This window comes from Camelus dromedarius, chromosome 10 (assembly GCF_036321535.1).
Source record: "Camelus dromedarius isolate mCamDro1 chromosome 10, mCamDro1.pat, whole genome shotgun sequence".
Taxonomy (NCBI): domain Eukaryota; kingdom Metazoa; phylum Chordata; class Mammalia; order Artiodactyla; family Camelidae; genus Camelus; species Camelus dromedarius.
The window spans coordinates 66,316,330-66,339,496 of record NC_087445.1 but is presented as its reverse complement, the minus strand read 5'-3'; the positions used below and the strand labels follow the sequence as shown (position 1 = coordinate 66,339,496).

At 50.6% G+C, this 23,167-nt stretch overlaps 1 protein-coding gene across 2 annotated transcripts in view; it reads left to right on the top strand.

Annotated features, from left to right (window-relative positions):
- Positions 1-22,724, top strand: part of TRAF1 (TNF receptor associated factor 1) — a 28,299-nt gene extending 5,575 nt beyond the window's left edge. Inside the window, exons 4-9 of one of the 2 annotated variants that reach the window (XM_031450342.2) lie at positions 501-585; positions 8,935-9,000; positions 9,499-9,909; positions 11,512-11,689; positions 13,381-13,529; positions 22,547-22,724. In XM_031450342.2, the coding sequence (XP_031306202.1) occupies positions 501-585; positions 8,935-9,000; positions 9,499-9,909; positions 11,512-11,689; positions 13,381-13,529; positions 22,547-22,552 (895 nt within the window). In that variant the 3' untranslated portion in view covers positions 22,553-22,724. Of the gene's footprint in view, positions 1-500; positions 586-8,934; positions 9,001-9,498; positions 9,910-11,511; positions 11,690-13,380; positions 13,530-15,569; positions 16,884-22,546 lie in introns of those variants that run through there. The other variant, XM_031450341.2, reaches the window with a different exon arrangement.
- Positions 22,725-23,167: the final 443 nt, after the last annotated feature.

Genomic DNA, 23,167 nt, shown 5'->3' with positions numbered 1-23,167 from the left:
AAATAAGAGACCAAAATCAAACAGAGGAAGCCAAGAAGAGCAGATACAGCCATACATCCACAAACCCTTACCTGAACCCCTGGGCCAGGGTGTATTTTGGAATTCAGAATTTTTTCAGATTTTAGAGAAGCAAGTCAGTCAGTGCATCACTATGTAATTCTTCCAGCGGGGTTTGGAGCCACACCTCATAATCTAGTGTGTGAATATTTCTGCAATCCAACATAAATATTCACAGCAAATGGTATAAGTAAGGGCTGTCATAGCCTCCAGTCACTTCAGAGCAGGTCTGGCTGCCAGAGAGGCTCACTGCAAACTACAGGAAAACATCGGGTGCCCAGTGCTTCTGAGGTTTGGGGGGGTGGGTCTGGGATCGTGGAGCTGTGTACTCACTGATATCAGCCGCCACGCTCGGGCCTGGGCTCCTGGAGCTGTGGGCTCGGAGGTTGATGCCACGGAGTTGTGAATGCCTCACTCAGCAGCATTTGTTCATGTGTCCCCAGGAACAGCGAGGATCGGATCTGCCCCAAATGCAAGGGGGACGATGCCCCATCTGAAAGCCCAGGAGGCCTTCTGTCTCAGGACAAGGTATGTCAGCTTTGCCAGGAAAGACTGTCCATTGTCCCCATTTGCCCAGGGTGAGGCCTAGTAGGTATCTGCCTGCACTGTCCCTGGTAGGTGCCTCCCTCCTTGTTTTAAGTCTAGACTGAATCTGGTTTGTCAGCAGTGAGGAGACTGATGTTCACGGTGGGGAAGCGACTTGCCCAAAGCCACCTGGCTGTGCTGTGACAGTTTCAGGGTGAGAACAGCAGTCCAGACGGGGTCCACAAACCATGGGCTATGGGCCCAACCCAGCTGGCCACCTGAGTGTACAGCACAGGAGCTAAGAATGATTTTTATATTTAAAAGGCTTTAAATATCAAAAGAAGAATGAGATTCTGTGAGATGAAAATTATACAAAATTCGAATGCCCTGGTTCATAAACAAAGTTGTGCTGGTTCATAGCCATAACTCACTCACGTATGTGCTGTGTGTGGCTGCTCTGCCCTGGGACAGCAGAGGTGAGTGGGTGCATCAGAGTGCTCACAGTATTTACTTTCTGGCTCTTTACAGAAAAGGGTGGCCAGCTCTTGATCTAGACAGTTCTTTCTGGTCCTGTTTGCTCATTGACAGGGACAGGCCATCCTCAGCTCACTTCTCTGGCTCTGCCAAGCTGTGCTTCCAGGAATAAGAGGCAGCTTTGGAAGTGTGAGGGGCCAAAGAGACATCTTCAGACACCAGTTTAGAACCCCAGCCCTTCCAAGTTGGAAGGACCCCTGCAGGTCATCTGTCCAGCCAGCAGTTCCCACATGCCGACCAGCACTGGTCCATTCCCACCAGTTCATGAAAAAATGATAAAAATAAAATATCCTGAGGGTTTTTTTAAATAAAACTAAATTCTTTCCATTTATAGAATCAACCTTTACTCTGAGATTATGCCCCTCCCATATGTGTCTCCGTATAAAGTAAATGATTGTGATAGTAGGTGATATTATTTGGGGTAAAGCCTTTACTTGATAAGATAAAAAGATGGCAATCTTTATGTTAATCTCCTAATTTAAAAGCGAACCATCTTGTATTGGTTCATAAATCCAAAGCTATAAGAACCGCTGCTCTAAATCTAACCCCTTCGTTTTATCCGTGGAGCCCCAACCCCCACGGGGGAGTCTCGGTACAAAGCTCCCCAGTGACCAGGGTCTCTCCAACTCGGCCACCTGTACTGTCCACACTGTGAGGCCCCCGGCTCCTTTCAGCTGGAGCTCCCCCACTGCCCAAACCACAGCCCAGGGGTCAGCAGCCTGGTGTCCGGGGATGGCTCTATAGTTCAGTGTGTGGCCCTGACCACGCCTATGCCTGTTTCTCCACCTGCAAGATGAAGAGGCTCGGTTGACCATGCAAGGCCTTTCCAGCACCTGTGACGTCCGATGACCAGTCAGCGGCTGGTGGGGCAGCTCTCCCTCCTGCTGTGAAGCCAGAGGCAGGCAGGTCTCCACACCTCCTTCTCCGCTCTGGCCCCTCTCCTCCCAAGAGTTGGGGGAACTTCCTATCCCACCCAGAGCTGGTTTTGAGGGCTCTCCTGTCCTCTTTTCAGTAGCCCCTCCCCCACAGGCCCTCAAGGGAGAAATAGTAAGGATCCAATGCATTTTCCCAGAACCTGACACTCTACAGTGTGGTGAGAGCTAATAAAATAAACTGACCCGTGGAGTAACTTCCCGAGCCTCCCTGTTTGGGCATCCTTGTGCTCTGTTGGGCCAACATGTTCCACCCTCAAAAGGGAGGGCATGGGTTAGATGCCTTCTAAGGTCCAGAAGGTACCAAGACTGTTGGTTTTAACTTGTTTCATTCTTGCCTGTTAACAAAATTAATACAGATTCATTGTACAAATATTAGGTAACATAGAGAAGAGATACTTTAATACCTCCCAATCCAGTGGCCTTAATTTGCTCATCTCTGTGAATGTGAAATCAGATGAAAGAGGAAGTGCTCTGATTAAAGGGCAGCCTGGAATCCTGTCCTTTTCGTTACCCCACTTCTTTCTCCTGTCCCAGCCCCTCAGGGACTCTGGGGATTCCTAGGGCCCTACTGAGCGCAGTTTGAAACTTGCTGCATTAAACCAAAGGAAGTCACTTTAATGCTGGAATTACAGGCACTGGAGCAGGCAATAGAGTGGGAGGGGGTGCTGCCCGATGCAGTCATTGCTGTACCCCCGGTGGAACACTGCGGGTGGGGTGAGCCAGTGGTCTGACACCTGCACAAAGCCACAAGTGGAAAGACCAGGGACTCCTCCAGCTCCTGACCCGCTGGGAACTTTGTGGGGACTTTTGACCAAAGGAAAGCAGCTGCTTAGAAATCAACACTTTGCATACGTGGAGATTCTGAAGTTTGTGCATCTGGGGAAACTTGGGGAATGGAGTTGGGGTGGAGGGGCCGGGCCAGAGACCAACTGAGCGAAACCCAGAGGTGCCCATCTTTGCAGAGCCTTTCCATGCCATCTGCTTATCAGTTTGTCCTCATCCTGTGACTGCATTAGATTAATGTCTCTCTAAGAAGTGCTCAGAGCCCTAGACTGATTAGCTAATGCAGGAAGCAGATATTGAAGGATTACTGGTGACCTAGTTAGAGACTTGGTTCTTGCCTGGAATGACCTTCCTACAGGAATGACAGTGAAGTGGGGGACGACCCCGTGGCTGGGAAATAGTCAATTCTGTGTGCCTGCGACCCGATGAATGGGATTGCTTCCCTCATTCTCTTCCCTCTGAGGCCACTCAAGATGGCCAAAAGCAGGCTGGCATTTATTGCCAGTGGCTTACAAGAATGCCTTAAATTATTCTAGAATCAGAAGACAACAGGAGGTCAAGCTGTCTAGTCCCATTTCTGTTCCGTACTGGATTCCTGCCAGGTGGCTTTATGTCCTTACAGTGACAGGAAGCTCATTAGTCCATGAAACCACCACTTCCACCGTGGGGGACTCTCACTATTGTACCATTTTCCTCTCTATTTGTACTGAGCTGAAGTCTGTCTCCCTTGGAGACACAAAAGCCAAGTCAGCCTCCTGTCCCCTGAGGTGGTCCTGCATCTGTGGAAAGATGTTGACCACATCCCTCTTGAGTCTGTCCTCAGCCTCTATGCACATCTGCGTCCTCTGAAGTTCGATGCCTGGAAATGAACCCCCCAACCCTTGCAATTCTGAGATTGACAATTGTATCTGTAACCTTGCCGATCCCATGACATCCTGTGTCATGGGTGGTGGTGACACCCCTATTTCACCAGCAGGTAATATAACGAGGTTCAGCAAGGAGGTGTGCCTGGACCAGTCATATAGCAAAGGGGAGGCAAAGTTAGGCTCCCACTCCTGCCCCCTAGGCTGCTGGCATCTTCTCCTCTCTGCTGCCTCCAGATGGTGGATCACCCCCAAATATTTTTTGCAGATTTAAATACACAGTCAGCCTTAAGTGCTGGAATCCACAAAGTGCTACAGAAACAGGAATGGGCAAGACTACTTTCAACTAAGAGAATCAGGCAGGACTTCCTGGAGGAGGTGGCAGTTGAGCTGAGCAGTGGTTGCCAGAAGGGAAACCAGCTCAGATACGGAGGAGGGCAGGAACTGGCAGGCAGAGGCAGACAGACTAGGTCCACCCTATCTCTGTAGAGTGCCTCTCCCTCAACATGAAATGAGACCCAAGGAGAAATAGCCCCTCCAGGCACCCAACGCCTCGGCCAACCTCTGTGCACAGCATCACAGCATGGGCCTTGCCCGGCACGTTGCAGACTCTCTGTTCTGTGCAGTGGCTTCACGGAGGCGGCTCTCATGCTCCTGGCATCCTCTTAACACTCACATTCTCCAAGGCCCATGGGACCCCAAGTGGGGGCCCCTTGACAGAGCCCTCTGCTGGCCCCACCACAAAGGACCTGGGTAAGCAGGGCAGCCGGGAACACCACGCCCCCCCAGACTTCTCGGACGTGGACAGAAGGACAAGTGTTCCCTTAGGGCTGGGACTTTGTTTTCTCTGTTTCCTCCCCAGAGGAAATTCCACTGCGAATTTTATTTTTAGCGATTTGCAAGCAGCGAGGCCACTCACACAGGGGCCGCTTGTAGCACCAGACAGCACAGGCTTGGCCCAGGACAGTTGCTGCGTTCTTCCTCTGCTACCCCAGCCTCATGCCCTCTCCTGTCCCCTCCATCCCCGGCCTTCAGATGAGGCCACCATTTGGTCAAGGTGAAGACTTCCTGGTGGGGAGGAAGGACCCTAGATATAGACCCCTGGCCCCTGGCCTCTACCACACCTTTGCCCCAAACTTGCATTGCCTCCTGCCGGTCACCAGCCATCCCTGAGCTCCAGCTTCCTCACTTCCATGAGAGAGGCAGCACCTCAATGCCCTGACCGCCTCCTCGTGGCGCTACAAGATCCGGTAGGGCCGGGCTCACACAGGTGCTGAGACAAGCCCTTGCAAGGTCTCGTAACTGGGGGACGGAAGACCCAGAGTCAGTCGGCATCTCACATGGGCACACTTGGTGTGACCCAGATGAAGCTAATCCCGCCCTGCCTGCCTCAGAGAATTACTGCAGGGATCCTATGCGATACCATGCGAAGATGCTCTGGTCCTGTTTGAATACAGATGCCTTTAGTGATGGTCTTCACCTCTCCCTGCCCCCAAGGAAATCCAGTAGGAAAATAGGGTTTTATAGAATTAGCTATTGAGTTTGAGATGTAAGGATTAAATGAGATGCACGTATGTGACAGCCATTGGGGGAAGAAAAAGATGTCCCAAAGGCAGTGCTTAATCCATAGGAATGATTAGGCTAATAATCATACTACTGTTACTGCTAATGGCTCACATTTATGGAGCCATTTATGTCAGGCAGAATGATGCTCCCTGAAGATGTCAACATCTTAACCCCCGGAACCAGTGACTCTGTTACCTGACATGGCTGTGTTAGTCCGCGGAGGCCTTAACAACGTACCGCAGGCTGGCGGAGCATGAACAACAGAAATTTATTTTCTCACAATTTGGGAGGCAAGGAGTTCAAGATCAGGGTTGGTTTCTTCTGAGGCCTCTGTCCCTGGCTTGGGGATGCCGTCTTCTCCCCGCATCTTCACATCATCTTCCCTCAGTGTGTCTGTGTCCACATTTTCTCTTCTCAGGACATTGGTCATATTAGAGTAGGTCCACCCTATTTAACCTCATTTTTACTTAATTACCTCTTTATAAAGACCGGTCTCCAGATACAGTCACATTTGGGTAGAGGGGGTTAGGATTTCCAAAGATGAACAGGGTGGGTGGGGGGAGGACACCACTCAACCCATAACCATGGGAAAAGGTGGGTGTGATTAAATTAAGCATCTTGCGATGGTCCTCAAAAGAGGGAGACAAGAGAGTCAGAATAAGAATGAGATTGGAGGATTCTCTGCTTTTGGCTTTGAATATGGAGGGAGGGACCACAAGCCAAGGAGAGGAGGCAGGCAGCCTCTAGGAACAGGAAAAACCAAGAAAATAGATTCTCCCCTAGGGCATCCAGAAGGAACACAGCCCTGCTGACACCTTTACGTTAGGACTTCTGACCTCCAGAATTGTAAGCTAGTAAGTGTGTGTTGCTTTAAGCCATTAAGTTTGTGGTATTTAACAGCACAATAGGTCACTACTATCAGAACTTACATTTTATGTCATTTAATCCTCACTATAACTCATTAAGGGGAGAGTTCTATTTTTACCCCCATTTTGCAGATTTGGAAACCGAGACATGATGAAGTTAATAACTCTCCCAGGCCACACAGATAGTATGTGAAGTGACAGAGGTGGCTTTGTACCCCAACAAGCTGGCCGCGGAGCCACCCCCTCACCCCTGTAGCACTCCAAGGAATGAGAGACTGAATGACGGATGGTGGGACTCTGGGCAGCCTGGCTGGCCGCTGATGGCCTCTTGAGTCTCCCCCGCCCCTCCTCTGCTCCCAGCCCACCCCCATCTTGCATGGTGATAGGGATGACCGCTACCCCAACATGGCACTTCCTTCTGCTGCACAGACACGGCATCCCAAGGCTCCGCTGCCAGAGGAACACGCGCCCCTCCACCTGTGGGTGACTCTCAAGTCCCACCCTTGGTTTTTATCACTTTCACCTTTTGACCGCCCCCGACTCTTTCGTCAAGCTTATACCCTTAGAACCGAAATGATTCAAATCATGGACCGATTTGTAGGGAGTTTCGGGGACTGAGGGGTCACCCCTAGTGCCTTCACCCGGAACCAGGGCCTCACCAGCCTCAGGCCCTCCTGCATTCCCACAGGGTGGGAGGCTACCTGCTGGGAGAGGCTGCATCCTCGGGCACTTTCCAAAGCCAGTGCAGTCTCCGTCCACCTCCCAGTACAACATCTGTTTTCTATTCTTTGTTGGGAACAACTTGTGCTTGAAGCCCAGGGCAGTGGGGCAAAGGAGGGGGTGGCCCTTTGCTGGGGCTGTGCTCTGTGTCCCAACCAACTGTCCTCATTAAACCAACAGCTCTTGCTTATTTTACTTTAAAAGAATAATAACCTAGTGTGACTTTATATTTGCTTAGCTCAGAAGACCTCTGTCCTCCCCTCCTTTCATCCAAATCTCCCTTCACATCACCCCAGGAGACTGTTCTTAAAAACAACAACAACAACAACAACAACAACAACAACAACAACAACAACAACAAAGCTCTTGGAAAACCAAGATATTATTGATGTGTAATAAAAATTCACTCATTTTAAGCATACGGATTGTTGAGTGCAATCCTGTGACCTACTGTCAAGAGGGTGAATGTTTCTGCACCAGAAAAAGCTTCCTTATGCCCCTGACTCATCAGTCTCCCTGGCTGCAGCCCCGGGCAGCCACTCATCTACTTTCCATGGCTAGCATTTTGCCTTTTCTAGAATCTCATGAGAATGGAATCCCAGGATGGAGTCTTTCGTGTTTGACTCATCTCATTTAGCATAATGTTTTGAGGTCCCTCCATGTTATTAGTATTTTGGTCCATGTGGTTCCTGAGGAGTGTCCCAGAGTAGGGCTGTACCACAGCTGGTTCATCCATCCACCGGTGGATGGGCACCAGGATTGCCTCCAGTGTGGGCCTATTATGAGTAAAGCTGCTGTGAACATTCATATACACACATGGACATATGTTTCAGTTTCTCTTGGGTAAGTTCCTAGGAGTGGATTGTGTGGGTTGCACAATGACTTGATGAGCATGGTCTATAGGTAAGTTACTTTACAAGTATGATTTACCTTTATGAGATACTTCCATAGACTTTCGCAAAGGGGCTGTACCGTTTTGCATTCCCACTGGCAACATATGAGTGTCCCAGTGCCTCCACATCCTCACCAAAATTCGGTACCATCTTTCTTTTTTAATTTTAGCCGTCTAGTGAGTGGACAGTGGCATGTCATCATAATTTGCATTTCTCTGATGACTGGTGGTGTGGAGCAGCTTTTCCTAGGCTTGTCATTTATATATCTTCTTTTGTGAAGTATCTATTCAGTATTTTACCCATTTTGTATCCGGTTGTTTGTCTTCTTATTATATTGAATTATAAGAGTTCTTTATATATTATGGACATAAGCCCTTTCCAGATATATCTTTTGGGAAAAAATGCTCTCCCAGTCTCTCCTGAGCTTACTCTTGATAAAAGATAGTGATTTGCAACGGGAAGAGCCCTGGAGTTGTGCCACTTCCTAGCTATTCCTTCTTGGGCAAATCCCTTCCCTTTGGTGAGCATCAGTTTCTTCATCAATAAAATGAGAACAAAAAAACCTACCCTGCCATGCTCAAGTGTTGTTAGGGGCCCTAGGAAGAATTATGTCCATGAAGGCATTTTGTAAACTCTCCAGACCTATGCCTAGTATTGTCCAGTTTCTGTTGACTACTTGAGACCCTTCTGTGTCCCTGCCCTCGGGCTCTACATTATCTGGAAGGGAGGGCAGTGCAGGACAAACATGCCTCCATCAAGGATGGACAAGGAAGGATGCAAATGGGAATTGTGAGGAGAGTCCCATGGGCTTCAGGAGGAAGGAGGCGCTCGCTCATGCAGCCAGCATGTTTTGAGTGATTCCTCTGTGCCAGGCATTGCCCCCCAGCACTGGGAACACATCTGGGCCCCTCACAGAGCCTGCAGACCAGTGGGCCAACCAAAGAGTGAGTGGTGATTACAGGTCTGGGTGGAACGTGTCCTTCCCAGGGTCACAGCAAGATCCCTGATCCTGTTTTGAAGGAGGATCACAAAAAAAACTGAAACTCAAAAGGTGGAAAGAAGTCAGCCAGGCAGAAGGACCAGCATGTGCAATGTTTTGTGGCCCAGCCCAGCTCATGCCTGGTGGATGCTGGTGCTTTGCAGAGAGCCACTGGGATTCCATAACACCCTGTGACATGGTTATTATTTCCAGGATCACCCCGAGGTGGCTGAGGCTGGAGTTGGGTGCCCCTTTGCAAATGTTGGCTGCTCCTTCAAGGTAAGCATCTGAGTGTGAGAAAGGAGATCTGTTCACTGCAGTCCCAGACCTGTGGTTCTTCCCCACTTCAGCCCCTCTTGGATTTTCCCACATCAAGCTACTTCTCTGGATATCCCTTACGTGACTTTCCCAAGCGACAAAATCACTGGTAAATCATCTCTGTGCTGAGGAGAGGCTCTTCTTAATGTCTCACCTGAGCATCGTAGCATCACTAAAATGACCCCCCAAAACTCTGTGCCCCTCTCCATGGTCCTGAATCATCGCTGCACTCAAGGGCAGGGCAGAAGTTTTGCTCTACAGGCTAGGATGCACATGGCTCACCATGGGCATGTCTGATGCCAGGGTCCTCCCAACTTCTCTTACTGTACATTTCCCCTTTGCCTGGTGAATAGATGTGACTTCCCTTAGCAACCTTTGGTGGCAGGACTCTCCACTGCTCCCTGGTTCCCCCTCCTCCTCCTCTTCTGTTTTCACTGATCAGCTCTACTCTCTTGGCAGGGGAGCCCAAAGCTCATGCAAGAGCATGAGGCCACCTCCCAGGTCACCCACCTGAACCTGCTGTTGGGGTTCATGAAACAGTGGAAGGCCCAGCTGGGCTCTGGCCTGGGGTCTGGACCCATGGCCCTGGAGCAGAATCTGTCAGACCTGCAACTGCAGGGGGCTGTGGAGGTAGCTGGGGACCTGGAGGTGGACTGCTACCGAGCCCCCTGCTCTGAGAGCCAGGAGGAGCTGGCCCTGCAGCACTTCATGAAGGAGAAGCTCCTGACCGAGCTGGAGGGGAAGCTGTGCGTGTTTGAGAATATTGTCGCCGTCCTCAACAAGGAGGTGGAGGCCTCCCACCTGGCCCTGGCCGCCTCCATCCACCAGAGCCAGCTGGACCGCGAGCACATCCTAAGCTTGGAACAGAGGGTGAGCCTAGGAGGCAGGCTTACCCTCCAGGCAGCTCACGGGGTCCCCTTCACCCCATCTTTTCCCCAGATCAGTGGACCAGCCTTCCTCCTAAGCATTCTCCCTGTTCAGAACATTCACAGCCCCATATCTCTTCTGTCTCCCAAGACCTTCTAGGAAGAGGACTGAGTTGTCAGCTATAGTCAAGGTCAAACTCTCCCATCCAGTTCTTCATTTCCTTTGCTTGAACTCCTTCTGCAATAGGACATTCCCTCCCCAAGCATCTCATTCCACTGCTGGACACTCTTCACCACTAGAAAGTTCTCCCTCCTACTGAATTAAAGTCAGCTTCTCTGGGTCTTCCCTGCCCCGTCAGGGCCCACAAAACATCTGACTTCTAGTCCCCACAGAAGCCCTTCAGCACAAGCAGTCAGGAATAATTGCCTGCCTGAGTATTTCCTTCTCTAGGCTACATGCGCCTGAGCCTTCACCCCTTCATCAGAGCACACTGTTTCCTTCTCTCCTCATATGTGCTGGTTTAGTCCCTGTAGGGTTCTACACACTCAGAGCGGTGGTCCCAGACCACCAGATAACCCACTTACCTGGCAGTTCTTGGCTGAGCCAGACTGTCCCCTCTGTTGTTTCAGAGCTCATACTTCTCTTAATACAACCAGTCACGATGCTCGTGTTGCTTTTACGGGGCAGCAACATCACGTAACCGTTTCACGTTGGGCTAGGCCTGGTCTTTAGCTTCAGGTCCACCATTAACTTGCCGTGTAGATTTGAGCAAGTCACGGGACTGCAGCTTTTCCATCAGTAAAACTGGGGATTCAGTTTTCTTTAAGGACACTCATGTCCATTCCTGACTTCCCTACGTGAGCATACCCAAGGACAAGTTTGTATTATTTCAAATGTCAATGGGGAAACCTACCAGGAGAGCCAGGTGAGGGTTCGAGTGATCGAGTAAAGGCTTTATTCATGTAACTCTCGCCCCAGTTGGGAGTGGGCTCCCCGAGGGCAGTGGCCATGTCTTCAGTTCATCAACAAATTTCCTGGCTCTGCTCTCTTTTTTCCCTCCCCTGGGGGTAGGTAATTACGTTTATTTATTACTTATTTATTTGAATGGCAATACTGGGGATTGAACCCAGGACCTGGTGCATGTGAGGCATGCATTCTACCACTGAGCTATACCCTCCCCCTGGCTCTGCTCTTAACATACCAGGCACTGTGCAAGGCATTGACACAGATAAAATGAGCACAGGCCCCGCCCTCAATAGCAGACACCACGTATCTGGTAGGAAAGGCCGGAAAATGTATCTCAGACTGTCGTAAGGGCTCTGTATGAGTGTGGATGGGAGAGAGAAGCCAGCTGCTCTAGGGCAGTCCCAGAGGGTGGACTTTGTGAGCCAGGTTCCTGACGGGTGAGTAGGAGTTGGCCAGTGAAGGAAGGGAAAGGGATTCCAGGCAGGAGGGACGGCACATACAGAGGCAGATACATGGGGCTGAGGGAGGCAAGGTCGGGAAGGCATGTTTTGGGCATTTCTCTCTCTCCATCCCGCCATCCTCACCCAACCCTCACTCTGGCTTCTGGTGTCCCTGGCTGAATGGGCTTCCCCGCCGCAGGTGGTGGAGTTGCAGCAGACCCTGGCCCAGAAGGACCAGGCTCTGGGCAAGCTGGAGCAGAGCCTCCGCCTCATGGAGGAGGCCTCCTTTGACGGCACCTTCCTGTGGAAGATCACCAATGTCACCAGGCGGTGCCACGAGTCAGCCTGCGGCAGGACCGTCAGCCTCTTCTCCCCAGGTAACACCCCTGCCGCCAAGGGTGCACAGAGACCAGCTGGGGGAGGCAGGCCCCGCGGGGCCCAGGAAGCAAGCAGGGAGCATGGCCAGCCCTGACCGCTGTGCTGCATCCATTCAGGCCTCCTGCCAGGTGGGAGTCAGTGGAGAGGGGTAGGCCCCTCCCAGCTCAGCCACGTGGAGCAGAGGCTGTTTGCACCAGGCAGGCCTCCCACCTCCCCTGAGCATCGGTCATATTCTGCAACTAGGAATAAAACTGTTATCTAGTTTGTGTGGACATCGGTGGTGAAAGACAGCGCTCTGTGAAGTGGAGTTTGTGCAGGTGAGAGGGCAGCAGAGAATGGTTTTCACAAGTGAATACCGTGGAGCCCACCCTCAGAGAGCCAGCAGTCTGAAAAAAGGCAAGCGGGGAGCTAGGTAAAACATGCTTTGGTGTGCGATCGTGGGTAGCATGTGAGTAAGGAGTGTGTCAGTTGGGGCAGTTCTTACTCAGTTCTGGGGCACCCGGGCCTGGCGCAATGTCTTGTATAAAGTAGGCAGTTACTCTGTTGATGTTTCTCTTAACTAGCTGGTGCTGTTTATGTAACAGTATCTGTATTTGCGCTCAGACCTGTGTGCTTTTCCCCTCGCCTCACTGCCTCACTTGTGTGCGTCTAAGTAAATGACTGGGTCGTTCAGGAGGATTTCTAAGGATGACAGTTTTAACCACCGCTCACATCTGCCCCAGCCTCAAACCTTTCCTCTCCACCCGCCCCTCTGACACACCCAAGGCCAACAGCACTGGGGTTAAGAGGGCTATCGGAATTTGCCCCACACTGCAGAGCAGACCTGAGTCCCAAAGCCAGGCCCCTTTCCTCGGGAACAGAGGCTCCTACCCGTAAGCTTTTTGGCCTGGCTTCTTTCCAAAGAGAGAAGAGGCAAGCAGTGTCTCTGGCTTCCTGTTCTACCAGAGTGTGAGGGGCAGAGATGAGTCAGACTGCCAGCCTGTCTCTCCTTTGCTCCTTCCTGCCTGCGCCCCACACCCTGTCCCCACTCAGCCCCTCCCAGAGGGGCCCTCATGGTGACAGTCACTGGAACCCACACTCAGCTGCCAGGGAAGGAGTCCACAGGCCCCTGTGCTTAATCACTAGGGGATGAATCACCCCAGGGTCTTTTGCCAAAGGTGGCCAGCAGAAGTGGGAGCCGCCCCACTCACCCCCAGCCTCCAGAAGACCCCAGCCGCTCAGTCTAGTGCAGCAGAAAGGAGTCAGTGTTGGGAGGTAGAGGGCCTGGCCCCTAACTCTGGCTCTGCTCCCAGCACACTGTGAGACTGTGGCCAGCCACTTCCCCTCATTGGGCTTGGGTACTGACTGTAAAATGCAGGTTGGTTAAATCAAAAGTGTGATCCCAGGGCCAGCGGCACCACCATGCCCTGGTAAAAATGCAAATTCTCAGTCCTCACCCCAGCACTAGTGAGTCCGAAGCTCCAGGCGTGGGGCCGGGCAATCTGTGATTCTGATGGCCAGTGACAGCCACTGGGCTAGGTGACCTCCAAGACTTGATGCTCTACGATGGAAAAGAATACTGGGCTCCAACCCCAGATTTCTTAGTTTTGAGCCACTGACCTTGAGCGTGCCTGCCAGTCCCCGTTTCCTCATCTGCAAAGTCCCGTACTCCCCAGCTGAGTCAGTGCCGACTCTGGCTTCTGCATTTCAGCTTTCTACACGGCCAAGTACGGCTACAAGTTGTGTCTGCGGCTCTACCTGAATGGGGATGGGACGGGGAAGAGGACCCACCTGTCGCTCTTCATCGTGATCATGAGAGGCGAGTACGATGCTCTGCTGCCATGGCCTTTCCGGAACAAGGTATGGGCCTGCGGAATGCTGTGGGTGGGGGCTGGAAACTTGGGTCCTGGTCCTGGTTTAGCCATGAACTTGCCTGTGTGACCTGGGCCAGTCCCTCGCCCTCTATGTTATGTTTCCCCTTTTATAAAATAAGACCCTGAGTTCACACCTAGTGGCCAAGTCTCCCTCCTGCATTGTGAGTCCAGGGGCTAAAATGCCCACACCAGCGCCCCTGGAAGGCATGTAAAGATGAAATTCACTTGGTGAGGTGAATAAGGAAAGCTTCCTGGAGGAGGTGCTGTGGGGCTCGCCTGAACTGGCAGCATTCTCAGAAAAAGAAAAGGAGACAAGTACTACTGTATACCTATTAGAATGGCCAAAATCCAAAACACTGACAACACCAAATGCTGGTGAGGATGTGGAGCAACGGGAACTCTCAGTCACTGCTGGTGGGAACATAAAATGGTACAGCCTCTTTGGAAGACCGTTTGGCGGTTTCTTACAAAACTGAACATACTCTCATCTTGCCGTGTGACTCAGAAATCACATTCCTTGATATCTCCCCGATGAGTTGAAAACTTAGGTCCCCATTAAACCCTGCACACAGATATTTATAGCAACTTTGTTCTTAATTGTTAACACTTGGAAGCAGTCAAGATGCTCTCCGGTAAGTGAATGGGTAAATAAACCGTGGTACATCTAGACAACAGGATATTATTCTGCATTAAAAAGAAATAAGCCACCAAGCATGAAAAGACATGGAGGAACTTGAAACACATAAGACTGAGTGAAAGAAGCCAATCTGAAAAAGCGACATACTGTGTGATTCCAATGATATGACATTTTGGAAAAGGCAGAACTGAGGAAACAGTCAAAAGATCAGGGGTTGCGAGGGGTTGATGGAAGGGAGGAAGAATGAGTAGGTGGAGTGCAGAGGATTTTGAGGGCAGTGTAAATACTCTGAATAATATTATAATGGTGGATTCATGTCCTTACACATTTGTCCCAACCCATAGAACATACACCAGCAATGAGCCTTAATGTAAACTGTGGACTTTGGGTGATAATGTTGTGTCAATGTAGGTTCATCGATTGTAGCAAATGCACTGCTCTAGTGCGGGACGTTGACGGTGGCGGGGCAGAGTAGGAGCAGGGGATATGTGGGAAATCTCTATATTTTCCATGCTGTACACCTAAAAAAAAAAGTCTATTAAAAATGTTTTGAAGGGTAGGGTGGGTGGCTAGGCATTCCCTGAAGGCGAACAGCAGCAGCAAAGGGGTCGGGGAGGGGACGGGTGGGTCAGGGGTCCAGACCTCAGCTGGGAAAGCAGGTGGGGCCGGGGCAGGAGTGCCAATGTGGTCTGGTTATGCGTCAATAGTCAGTGGTTCCCATACATGAGGGTTTAAAAATACCAAAATACCAGCGACTGGGTTTCACTACCGTACATGGTGAGGCCTGAGCATTAGGATTTTTTGAACCTGCCCAGGGAATTCTCAAGTGCAGCCAAGTTTGAGAACCACTGCAGTGGGCCATGGGAAGCCACTTCACGTCCCAGTGGGCGTTTCAGTGCCAGGGAGGAGGGTATGTGTCACTTTGAGATCATCGGCTTCTCGAAGGCACACAGAGCCCCCGTGCAGACCTGACGCTTGATTCGTGTCTCAGAGTGTTGACTGCCCTCCCCTTCGTAGAAGGCCTCTGCCTCGCCCCGGGGGTCCCAGCTGTGGTCAGACATCTCAGAGCGGGAGGGGCAGTGTGGGTTATGGAGCCCAGCCTCCTAGTCCGTGCTTAGTCCCACCTCCCGCCCCCCAACAGCCGACCACATTGACAGTGGCATCCGAATTCCCCACTTCCTGTTGGATAGAATACCTGATCCAGAATCATGGGACCACCCGAAGCCTGCTCACAATACCTGGCGCTTCCATTTCCAGACTCACTATATGTCCCGTGCGGTCCTTCCATGTTTCTTTGACTCCTGATCAGAGTGAGCTCAGGGCCAGAGGGGCTGCATGGGTGGCAGACACAGACCTGGGCCCTGACGTCCCACCGGCCTTCGCCCCCAGGTCACCTTCATGCTGCTGGACCAGAACAACCGTGAGCACGCCATCGATGCCTTCCGGCCCGACCTGAGCTCAGCCTCCTTCCAGCGGCCCCAGAGCGAAACCAACGTGGCGAGTGGCTGCCCGCTCTTCTTCCCCCTTAACAAGCTGCAGTCGCCCAAGCACGCCTACGTGAAGGACGACACCATGTTCCTCAAGTGCATCGTGGAGACAAATGCTTAGGGCGGGCAGGGCTGGGCCAGCTGCATCTGGGTCCCCAAGAAGCACCAGCTCAGACGGGGGCCTGGCAAGAATACTGAGGTCCTGCCCTTGGCACCCAAGATCCCAGGGCACAATGATGGGCTGGGGTGGCATGATCTGAGCGGGGCGGACAGACTGACTGTGGCTGGCCATCTGCTTTGGGTGGCAGGGCCTTGAGCTGGGCCCACGGAGGCAGAGGGTCCAGAAGGAGGCGGTGCAGGATTGTCCCTCCTGCATTGACCATGCAACACTGGAGCTACCACCCAATGCTGGTCCTGAATGTTGAGGTGGCATCTGGCCAAGATGCGGAGGGCGTGGGGACCAGCGTGGGCATGGATGGTGAACTGGAGGTGTAAGGCCTCAGCAAAGAAGCTCTTGGGATGAGAAGGCCTCTGCGGGCCACCCTGGAGAACATGCTTGCTGTCTTCCTGCTTGAGGTCAGAACCGGCACCAGGGGGTGGAAGGGACAGGGTGCCAATGTGAATTCCTCTGTCTTGCCCTGGACTGAGTTCCCCACCACTGGAGGTGATCAAGCAAAGCCAGAGTGCTACCCTGGGCGGGGTGGGGGGAGTGGGCATCACATTGAGGGGTGGATTTGAAGACCTTCAAGGTCCCTTCCAGCCTAGAAAATCTCTACCTCCAGGCCTCCTGGGCCAGATGCGGCCCAGGGGTGCAGCAGTACTGGAAACATTCAGGAGCCTCATGACCTCCGGGGTCCCGACTCACCATCAGTACCACCAGGTGGGCTGAGCTGGCCGGCACAGCACCTGCTACCCCAGGCCTGGCTGCTCTGTTTCCCCACAGTGCACGGCCACACACAGGCCCCGCGTACTTCGCTTCCCCTAGCCGAACTCGCCTCCACCTCCTCCAGGTGAAACCGGGGCACTGAGCTCCCAGGAGCAGCCAGGAGTGTGGAGAAGGAGGGGCACAAACTCCACGCTCCCCACCTGGAGGCCCCACCCTTGGCTGTTTCCAGAATCCCATGTCACCTGATTAACCAAGCGACGGTTCCAGGGTCTCTGAGCCATCAGCAGAGGTTGTCCTCTTAGAAATGTATAAAACCAAGGAAAGAATTTATTCACTCTCTTTTGCAGTTTTCATGAAGGGTCGGTGGTGGGAGTTGGTGGTAATTTGTGAGCTCTGGGTGGTGCTGCCAGTTTTGCCGGCAGCATCCAAGGCTGGCGTGCTGGGGGGAGCATCCCTCTCAGCCGCAGTCTTCTGTCTGTATTGGTGGGGGGTGCCCTGGCCGCCTCCCTCTCTGGGTTCTGTGACCTCACAGGAGATGCTGCCCGGGAGAGGCTGCAGAGGGAAAGGTAGGGGCACCGCTGCCCATCTGCCTGGCCTGGCTGTGGCCCACGCTTGTCTTCTCACTCTGGAGGCCCTTCCCGCCACAACCGATTCCTGCAAGGACCCTCACCTGACTTCCCAGAGCCCCTGAGACTGCACGTCGCCGCTCAGAGCCCCAGGGCAAGCCTCCGCTCCCCTCCTCACCAGCCTTCCTGCCGCTTGCTCTCCCTTTACTAAACTGAGGTTGCCGTCGCTTCACTCCTCACACCCTCAGGGTTCTCATCTGTGAAATGGGCCAGCAGCCCTCTTGAGCCCAGTGTGTGTGAGGATGACCCTCACGTGAGAGGTGAGGGAACGGCAAGGCCCAGTGGGCTCAATAGATCAATCAGAAAACCCAAGCCACCCTTAGTCCAGACCTGGTACCCTGGCATGCCTCAGCCTCTTCTGAAAAACCCAGGGAAACATCCTCCCAGGCCCTGCCCGGCTCACGGGGTTTTCACGAGGCCCAGATACAAGACTGCAGCTCCAGTGCTTTGTACTGTAATCACATCTCTCCAGGCGTGATCGGCCTCAAATGTGTCAGGGCTGCTGACAGCCTGTCATGGAGGCTGATCTGCTTCCTTGATGTGTATAGATAACAAGGGGAGGTCTGGCCTAGCAAGTTATGGGAACATCTGTCCCAAAGCTGGTGTCCTGGCAAAAGACATCGTCCCTCCTCGCTGAGCTCAGAAGGGGCTTGTGGGACAAGCACTACTAGGGACAACTATCACTCTGTCCCTTTCATTGCTCGTATCTGATGGGAAGAGACACACACTCTTCCAACAGTATGAGCCGCAGCTGTTCTTTCAGCAAAACTTTATTGAGACCTACTGAGCTGGACCCTAGTGGGTAGGGAAAGGTAAGACGTGTGCCCCACCCCAAGAAACTCTTAGTTCAGTGGATGAAACAGATACATAAGTAGATCATTGAAACTGATACAGAAGAGAAGCTCAGCGAAAGCACAGGAACCCAGATTCATTGAGTGAAGCAAAGAGGGCTTCCTGGAAGAGGTGACATGTAAACTCAGCCTTCAGATATTTTGAGATGCAGAGGATTGGGGTGCAGGGGAGAGTAAAGACCCAGAGATAGGGAAGCAGTCTTAGATTCAGGTAGGGGCTGTGAGGCGGAGGAGAAGGCAGAAAGGTAGGATGGGCTGGAGCACAGAAGACATCAAAGGCAGTTTCAACTGCCCGACAGTGGCAGCCCTGGGCGGGGGATTCCCAGATTACCTGCCTGTGACCCTTTGGGCTATTAACAGCAGGATGAGATAATGATTTGAAACATTTACTAATTTATCTTACAACGAAGCCCTTTGTTAAGTGCACCGAACACCTGACGTCTCACCTCTTAACATGTGATTCAAGGGGAGGGGAAGGCAAGATGCAGGCAAAGCCACTGTTTCACTGGATCCTCAACTCCCTACCCAACCCCATGAGGCCAGAGAGGCCAGGTGCCCTGCCTAAGGTCAGGAGGGAACAAGGGAGGCAGCTGGAATTAGAAGCCAGGTCTCTTGTTCCTTTTGTGTCTTCAGCCAAGATAAGGTCCCATCTTCATGGGAGGCCTTGGGAGACAGTAGGTCCCTCTGCTCCCAGCCAGAGGGCCAGCCCCGTGGGAACGACGGATGTCACCCCGACAGTGCCCGGAGGGGAATGTTTGCTCTCACCCGATGACACACAGGCCACCTTGTTGGTGTCCTCAGGTGATGGTTGGACCACCCTGAGCAGTAAAGACAACTACTATTTATGCCTTTAATTGCTCATTTCTGATTGTAAGAGACACAGAATCGTGGTGGGAAAACTGGGTAGTATAATCATCTGGGCTGGTGACATTTCTTCCTTTTTCGGGTCCTTTCCTCAACCCCTACCCATCTCAAGTCATTTTCCTCTTTAGAAAATTCGGAGTTTATGGAGCTGGAGAGGTTATCCTCGATTACTGAGGAGGGCCCAGTGTCATCACAAGGGTCCCCCTAAGAGGCAGCCAAGAGGGTCAGAGTCAGAGGAGGCAAAGTGACGACAAAAGCTGAACGGGGGAAGGTGCGACAACAGAAGCAGATGTTGGGACATGCACTCTGAGGATGGAGGAAGGGATGGACGATAGATGGCTGGACTGCGGGCAGCCTCTGGAAGATGGAGAGGAAGAGGAATGAATTCTCCCCTAGAATCTCCAGAAGGCACACAGCCCTGCCAGCACCTTGATTTTAGCCCCATGAGACTCATCTCAGACTTCCTAACCTCCAGAACTGTAAGATAACAAATTTGTGCTGTTTTAAGGCACTCAGTGCTGATGCGTTACATCAGTGGTCAGAAATGAATACTGCCCTCATCAGGTGGCCACACTCCAAATTGAGATGAGGTGTAAGTCTAAAACAAGCACCATAAAAAAAATAAAAATAAAAAAAAATTAAACAAGCACCATATTTCAAAGACTTAGTACAACAAAGAGTTTATTTCCTTGATATTTTTATATCAATGTCATGTTGAAGTGATCAACATATCAGATGAAATAAAATGTAGGAAAATTAATTTACCTGTTTCTTTTTTTAACGTCTGTATTAAAAAAAATTGACAGTTACACATGCAGCTCTCATCACATGTCCACCGGACAGCCCTGGAGGACTCCTCATTGCCTTGGAGAAGGTGCCAGCCCCACCCCTCTGTTGCCTCTGGGGATGGGGCCTTGCGCTGGAGAAGGGAATCAGCCCACCCGCCCACCCCCCCCCACCCCCCCCCACACAAATACACTCTGCAGGTGGGGAGTCTTGGTGATGGGTGAGCGTCTGGCCCCTCCCCCCCACTCCCATCTGCCTGGGCTGAGCCTTGCCTCTGGGCCAGCCAACGTCCCTGCGAGACGTGACTTTTATTTTTAGCAGCTGTACTCACTGCCTCCGCATAGCTGGCTCTAAGACCTGGGTGTGGGCCAGCCCCAGGCCTGCCCTCTCCCTGCCAACGGGGGTCTCAGGAGAAACCCACTCCCTGGCACCGGGGGCCTCTCAGGGCGTGTAAGCCATCCTCGAGGCATCCTTGCAAGTAAGTACTATCAGAATCTGCATGTTCTCTGTGCCAAGGCTGAGGCTCAGAGGTCTCTCCAAGCTAGGAGCAGGCAGAGCAGAGTCTGAGCTTCCTCCCCAAGGCCTGACCTGCCCAGGGGCTCTGGGCAACAGCCAGGTCTCCGACGGCCTTTCTCTGGAGCATTATTCTGCCTTGGAAAGTATTCTTTTTTTGTAGGGGAGGGTAAATAGTTTTTATTTATAATGGAGGTACTGGGGATTGAACCCAGGACCTCGTACATGCTAAGCATGCGCTCTACCACTGAGCTACACCCTCAGAAAGTATTCTAAGCAAGAGAAGAGGAGAGAGTGGAATTGGAAGGAGGTGGGTAGGTGGATGAAGCTTCGCTTCAGGGTGTGCAAGGGACATTTCCCAATGCAGTCGGTCTGAATTCTGAAAGGATGCGCGCACGTGGAAAAGCAACACAACATGAAAACCAGGACTGCCTTGTGCTTAGAACTCAGGTGCCTGCCTGTCTCCTGGAGCGCTGTGTCTTGGTCTCCCCTTGGCCTCCGTCTCGTCCACTGCGCAATCGGCATAAGAGGGCTTAGAGCACTAAATGAGGGCATGAACAGGAGTGCCGAGCACAGGGCCAGGTGCTGGGGGTCCTCCGAAAATACTGGCTGTTGTTATTTGCCAGGAGCTTACTGTGTCCTCTCATCAAAACACCCAACAACTCATGAGCTGTTATCACCACTTAACAGATGAAGAAACTGAGGCTCAGGGAGATGAGGTCACCCTTCAAGGTCACACAGCTAGTGGGGGCAGAGCTAGGTAGCTTTAGGTAACAGCTTTAGTAAGATACAATTAAGCTGTAACTCACCATGCAATTCAACCATTAAAAGTACACAATTTAATGGCATTTATGTACGTATTTTTCTCTTTCTTCGGTGGAATCCTGAGACAGTCTATGGTCTAGAAGATTTGTTTTTAATTTAAAGTAATGTTCTATTTTCTAAATATAAAATTTTTTAATGGACAAAATACATAATTATTTAAAATAATATAAAGGTAGGGTGCATTTTATGATGAGTAAGTTATACTTCAATAAAGCCACTAAAATAATCATATAAAAGGGATAGCTGCCCATTCAAAGGGAGGGGGGAATACAGAAAAGCATCTCATGACTCAGAGATAACTACTAGTAACATGGTGGTAAATTTCCTGTCAGATACAGATATATAGACATACATATCAGATACACACACATAAAATCTCCAAAATCGGGATAATTTGTGTATATCATTCTTTATCGTTCATTTTCCATTTCATATGATTATGAACTTTTTTCTATACCATTAGAAATGTATGAAAGATTATTGTCATGGCAGTGTTGTATTCCATTGTGTGGAGGAGACAGGTGATTTGGCTGTCCACAAACTGTCAGATAATTTAGCTTTTTCCACCGCGATAATCTTGACAAGCCTTTGGTGGTGCCTCTGATCACAGCCGGAGGAGATACGCTTAGAGGTCCTGTGCCTGGACTGAAGACATGAAAACTTTTAAAACTCTTGATACATACTGAAAATTGTTTTCCAGAAATGATGTACCCATTTAAACTTTTTTCATTTGTCTTTTTATTTTTTAGATTCCACATAAAAGTGGTATCATATGGTATTTTTTTTTTCTCTCTTTCTGGCTTACTTCATTAGAATGAGACAATCTCCAGGTCCATCCATGTTGCTGTAAATGGCATTATTTTATTCTTTCTTGTGGCTGAGTAGTATTCCATCGTGTAAATATACCACCATTTCTTTATCCAGTCATCTGCCGATGGACATCTAGGTTGCTTCCATGTCTTGGCTATTGTAAATAGTGCTGCTATGAACACTGGGGTGCAGGTGTCTTTTTGAATTAGAGTTCCTTCCCAATGTGTGCCCAGGAGTGGGATTGCTGGATCATATGGTAAGTCTATTTTCAGTTTTTTGAGGACTCTCCAAACTGTTTTCCATAATGGCTGCACCAAACTACATTCCCGCTAACAGTGTAGGTAGGAGGGTTCCCTTTTCTCCACACCCTCTCCAGCATTTATCGTTTGTGAACTTTTTAAAGATGGCCATTCTGACTGGTGTGAGGTGATACCTCATTGTAGTTTTGATTTGTATTTTTCTGATAATCAGTGGTATTGAGCATTTTTTCAGATGCCTGTTGGCCATTTATTTGTATGTCTTCATTGGAGAAATGTTTGTTTAGGTCTTCTGCCCATTTTTTGATGTAGTTGTTTGGTTTTTTGTTATTAAGTTGTATGAGCTGTTTATATATTCTGGAAATTAAGCCCTTGTCAGTCGCATGATTTGCAAATATTTAGATTTTTTTTTTCAAACAGATCCTCTTTAAATCAGCACAATTTTGTCCCCTTTTCAACAGCAATAACACTCTGGAGCCACAAGGATCATTTAATGGATAAACATTAACAAGTTATTTATCATCTGTGAACTTCAATTCCCTTACAAATAAAAAATGGAAATAGTGCCAATATATAAAATAACTATCTGCCTTGTTGAGGTGCTACAAGTATTCAATAAAATAAGATATTTAATATGAAGTCCAATTTCAGAGTCTCCAAGAAGTGGTAGTGTCTTTCTCCCACTGCCTCCTTGCTTCACATCTTACTGCAATGGCTACAACTTTCAGATCAATGTTGAATAAGAGTATTGGGTTTTATTCTTCATTGGGTTCCTAATTTTAATGGGAGGGCTTCTAGGGTTTTATCCAAAGAGCCTATTAATCAAACCATCGTGCCACTATAGCTGTGACATAAACACAATGTGAAACTCACAGAGTTTCTAATGCCTTGTTTTCTTAAGTGGTTAGTTCCTTACTTTATGAGTTTTAGGAACTCTGGGACCCGAATGAGGAAAAAGCTGAGGAGGTCAGGGCAGATCAGAGCTTTAGCGGGGCTTCCCTCCCTCTGGAGCTTGGACAGTAAGACTTGGATCTGGAAAACTTTAACCTTCTTTCAGATTTTGATCAGCTCCTTGCTGACTG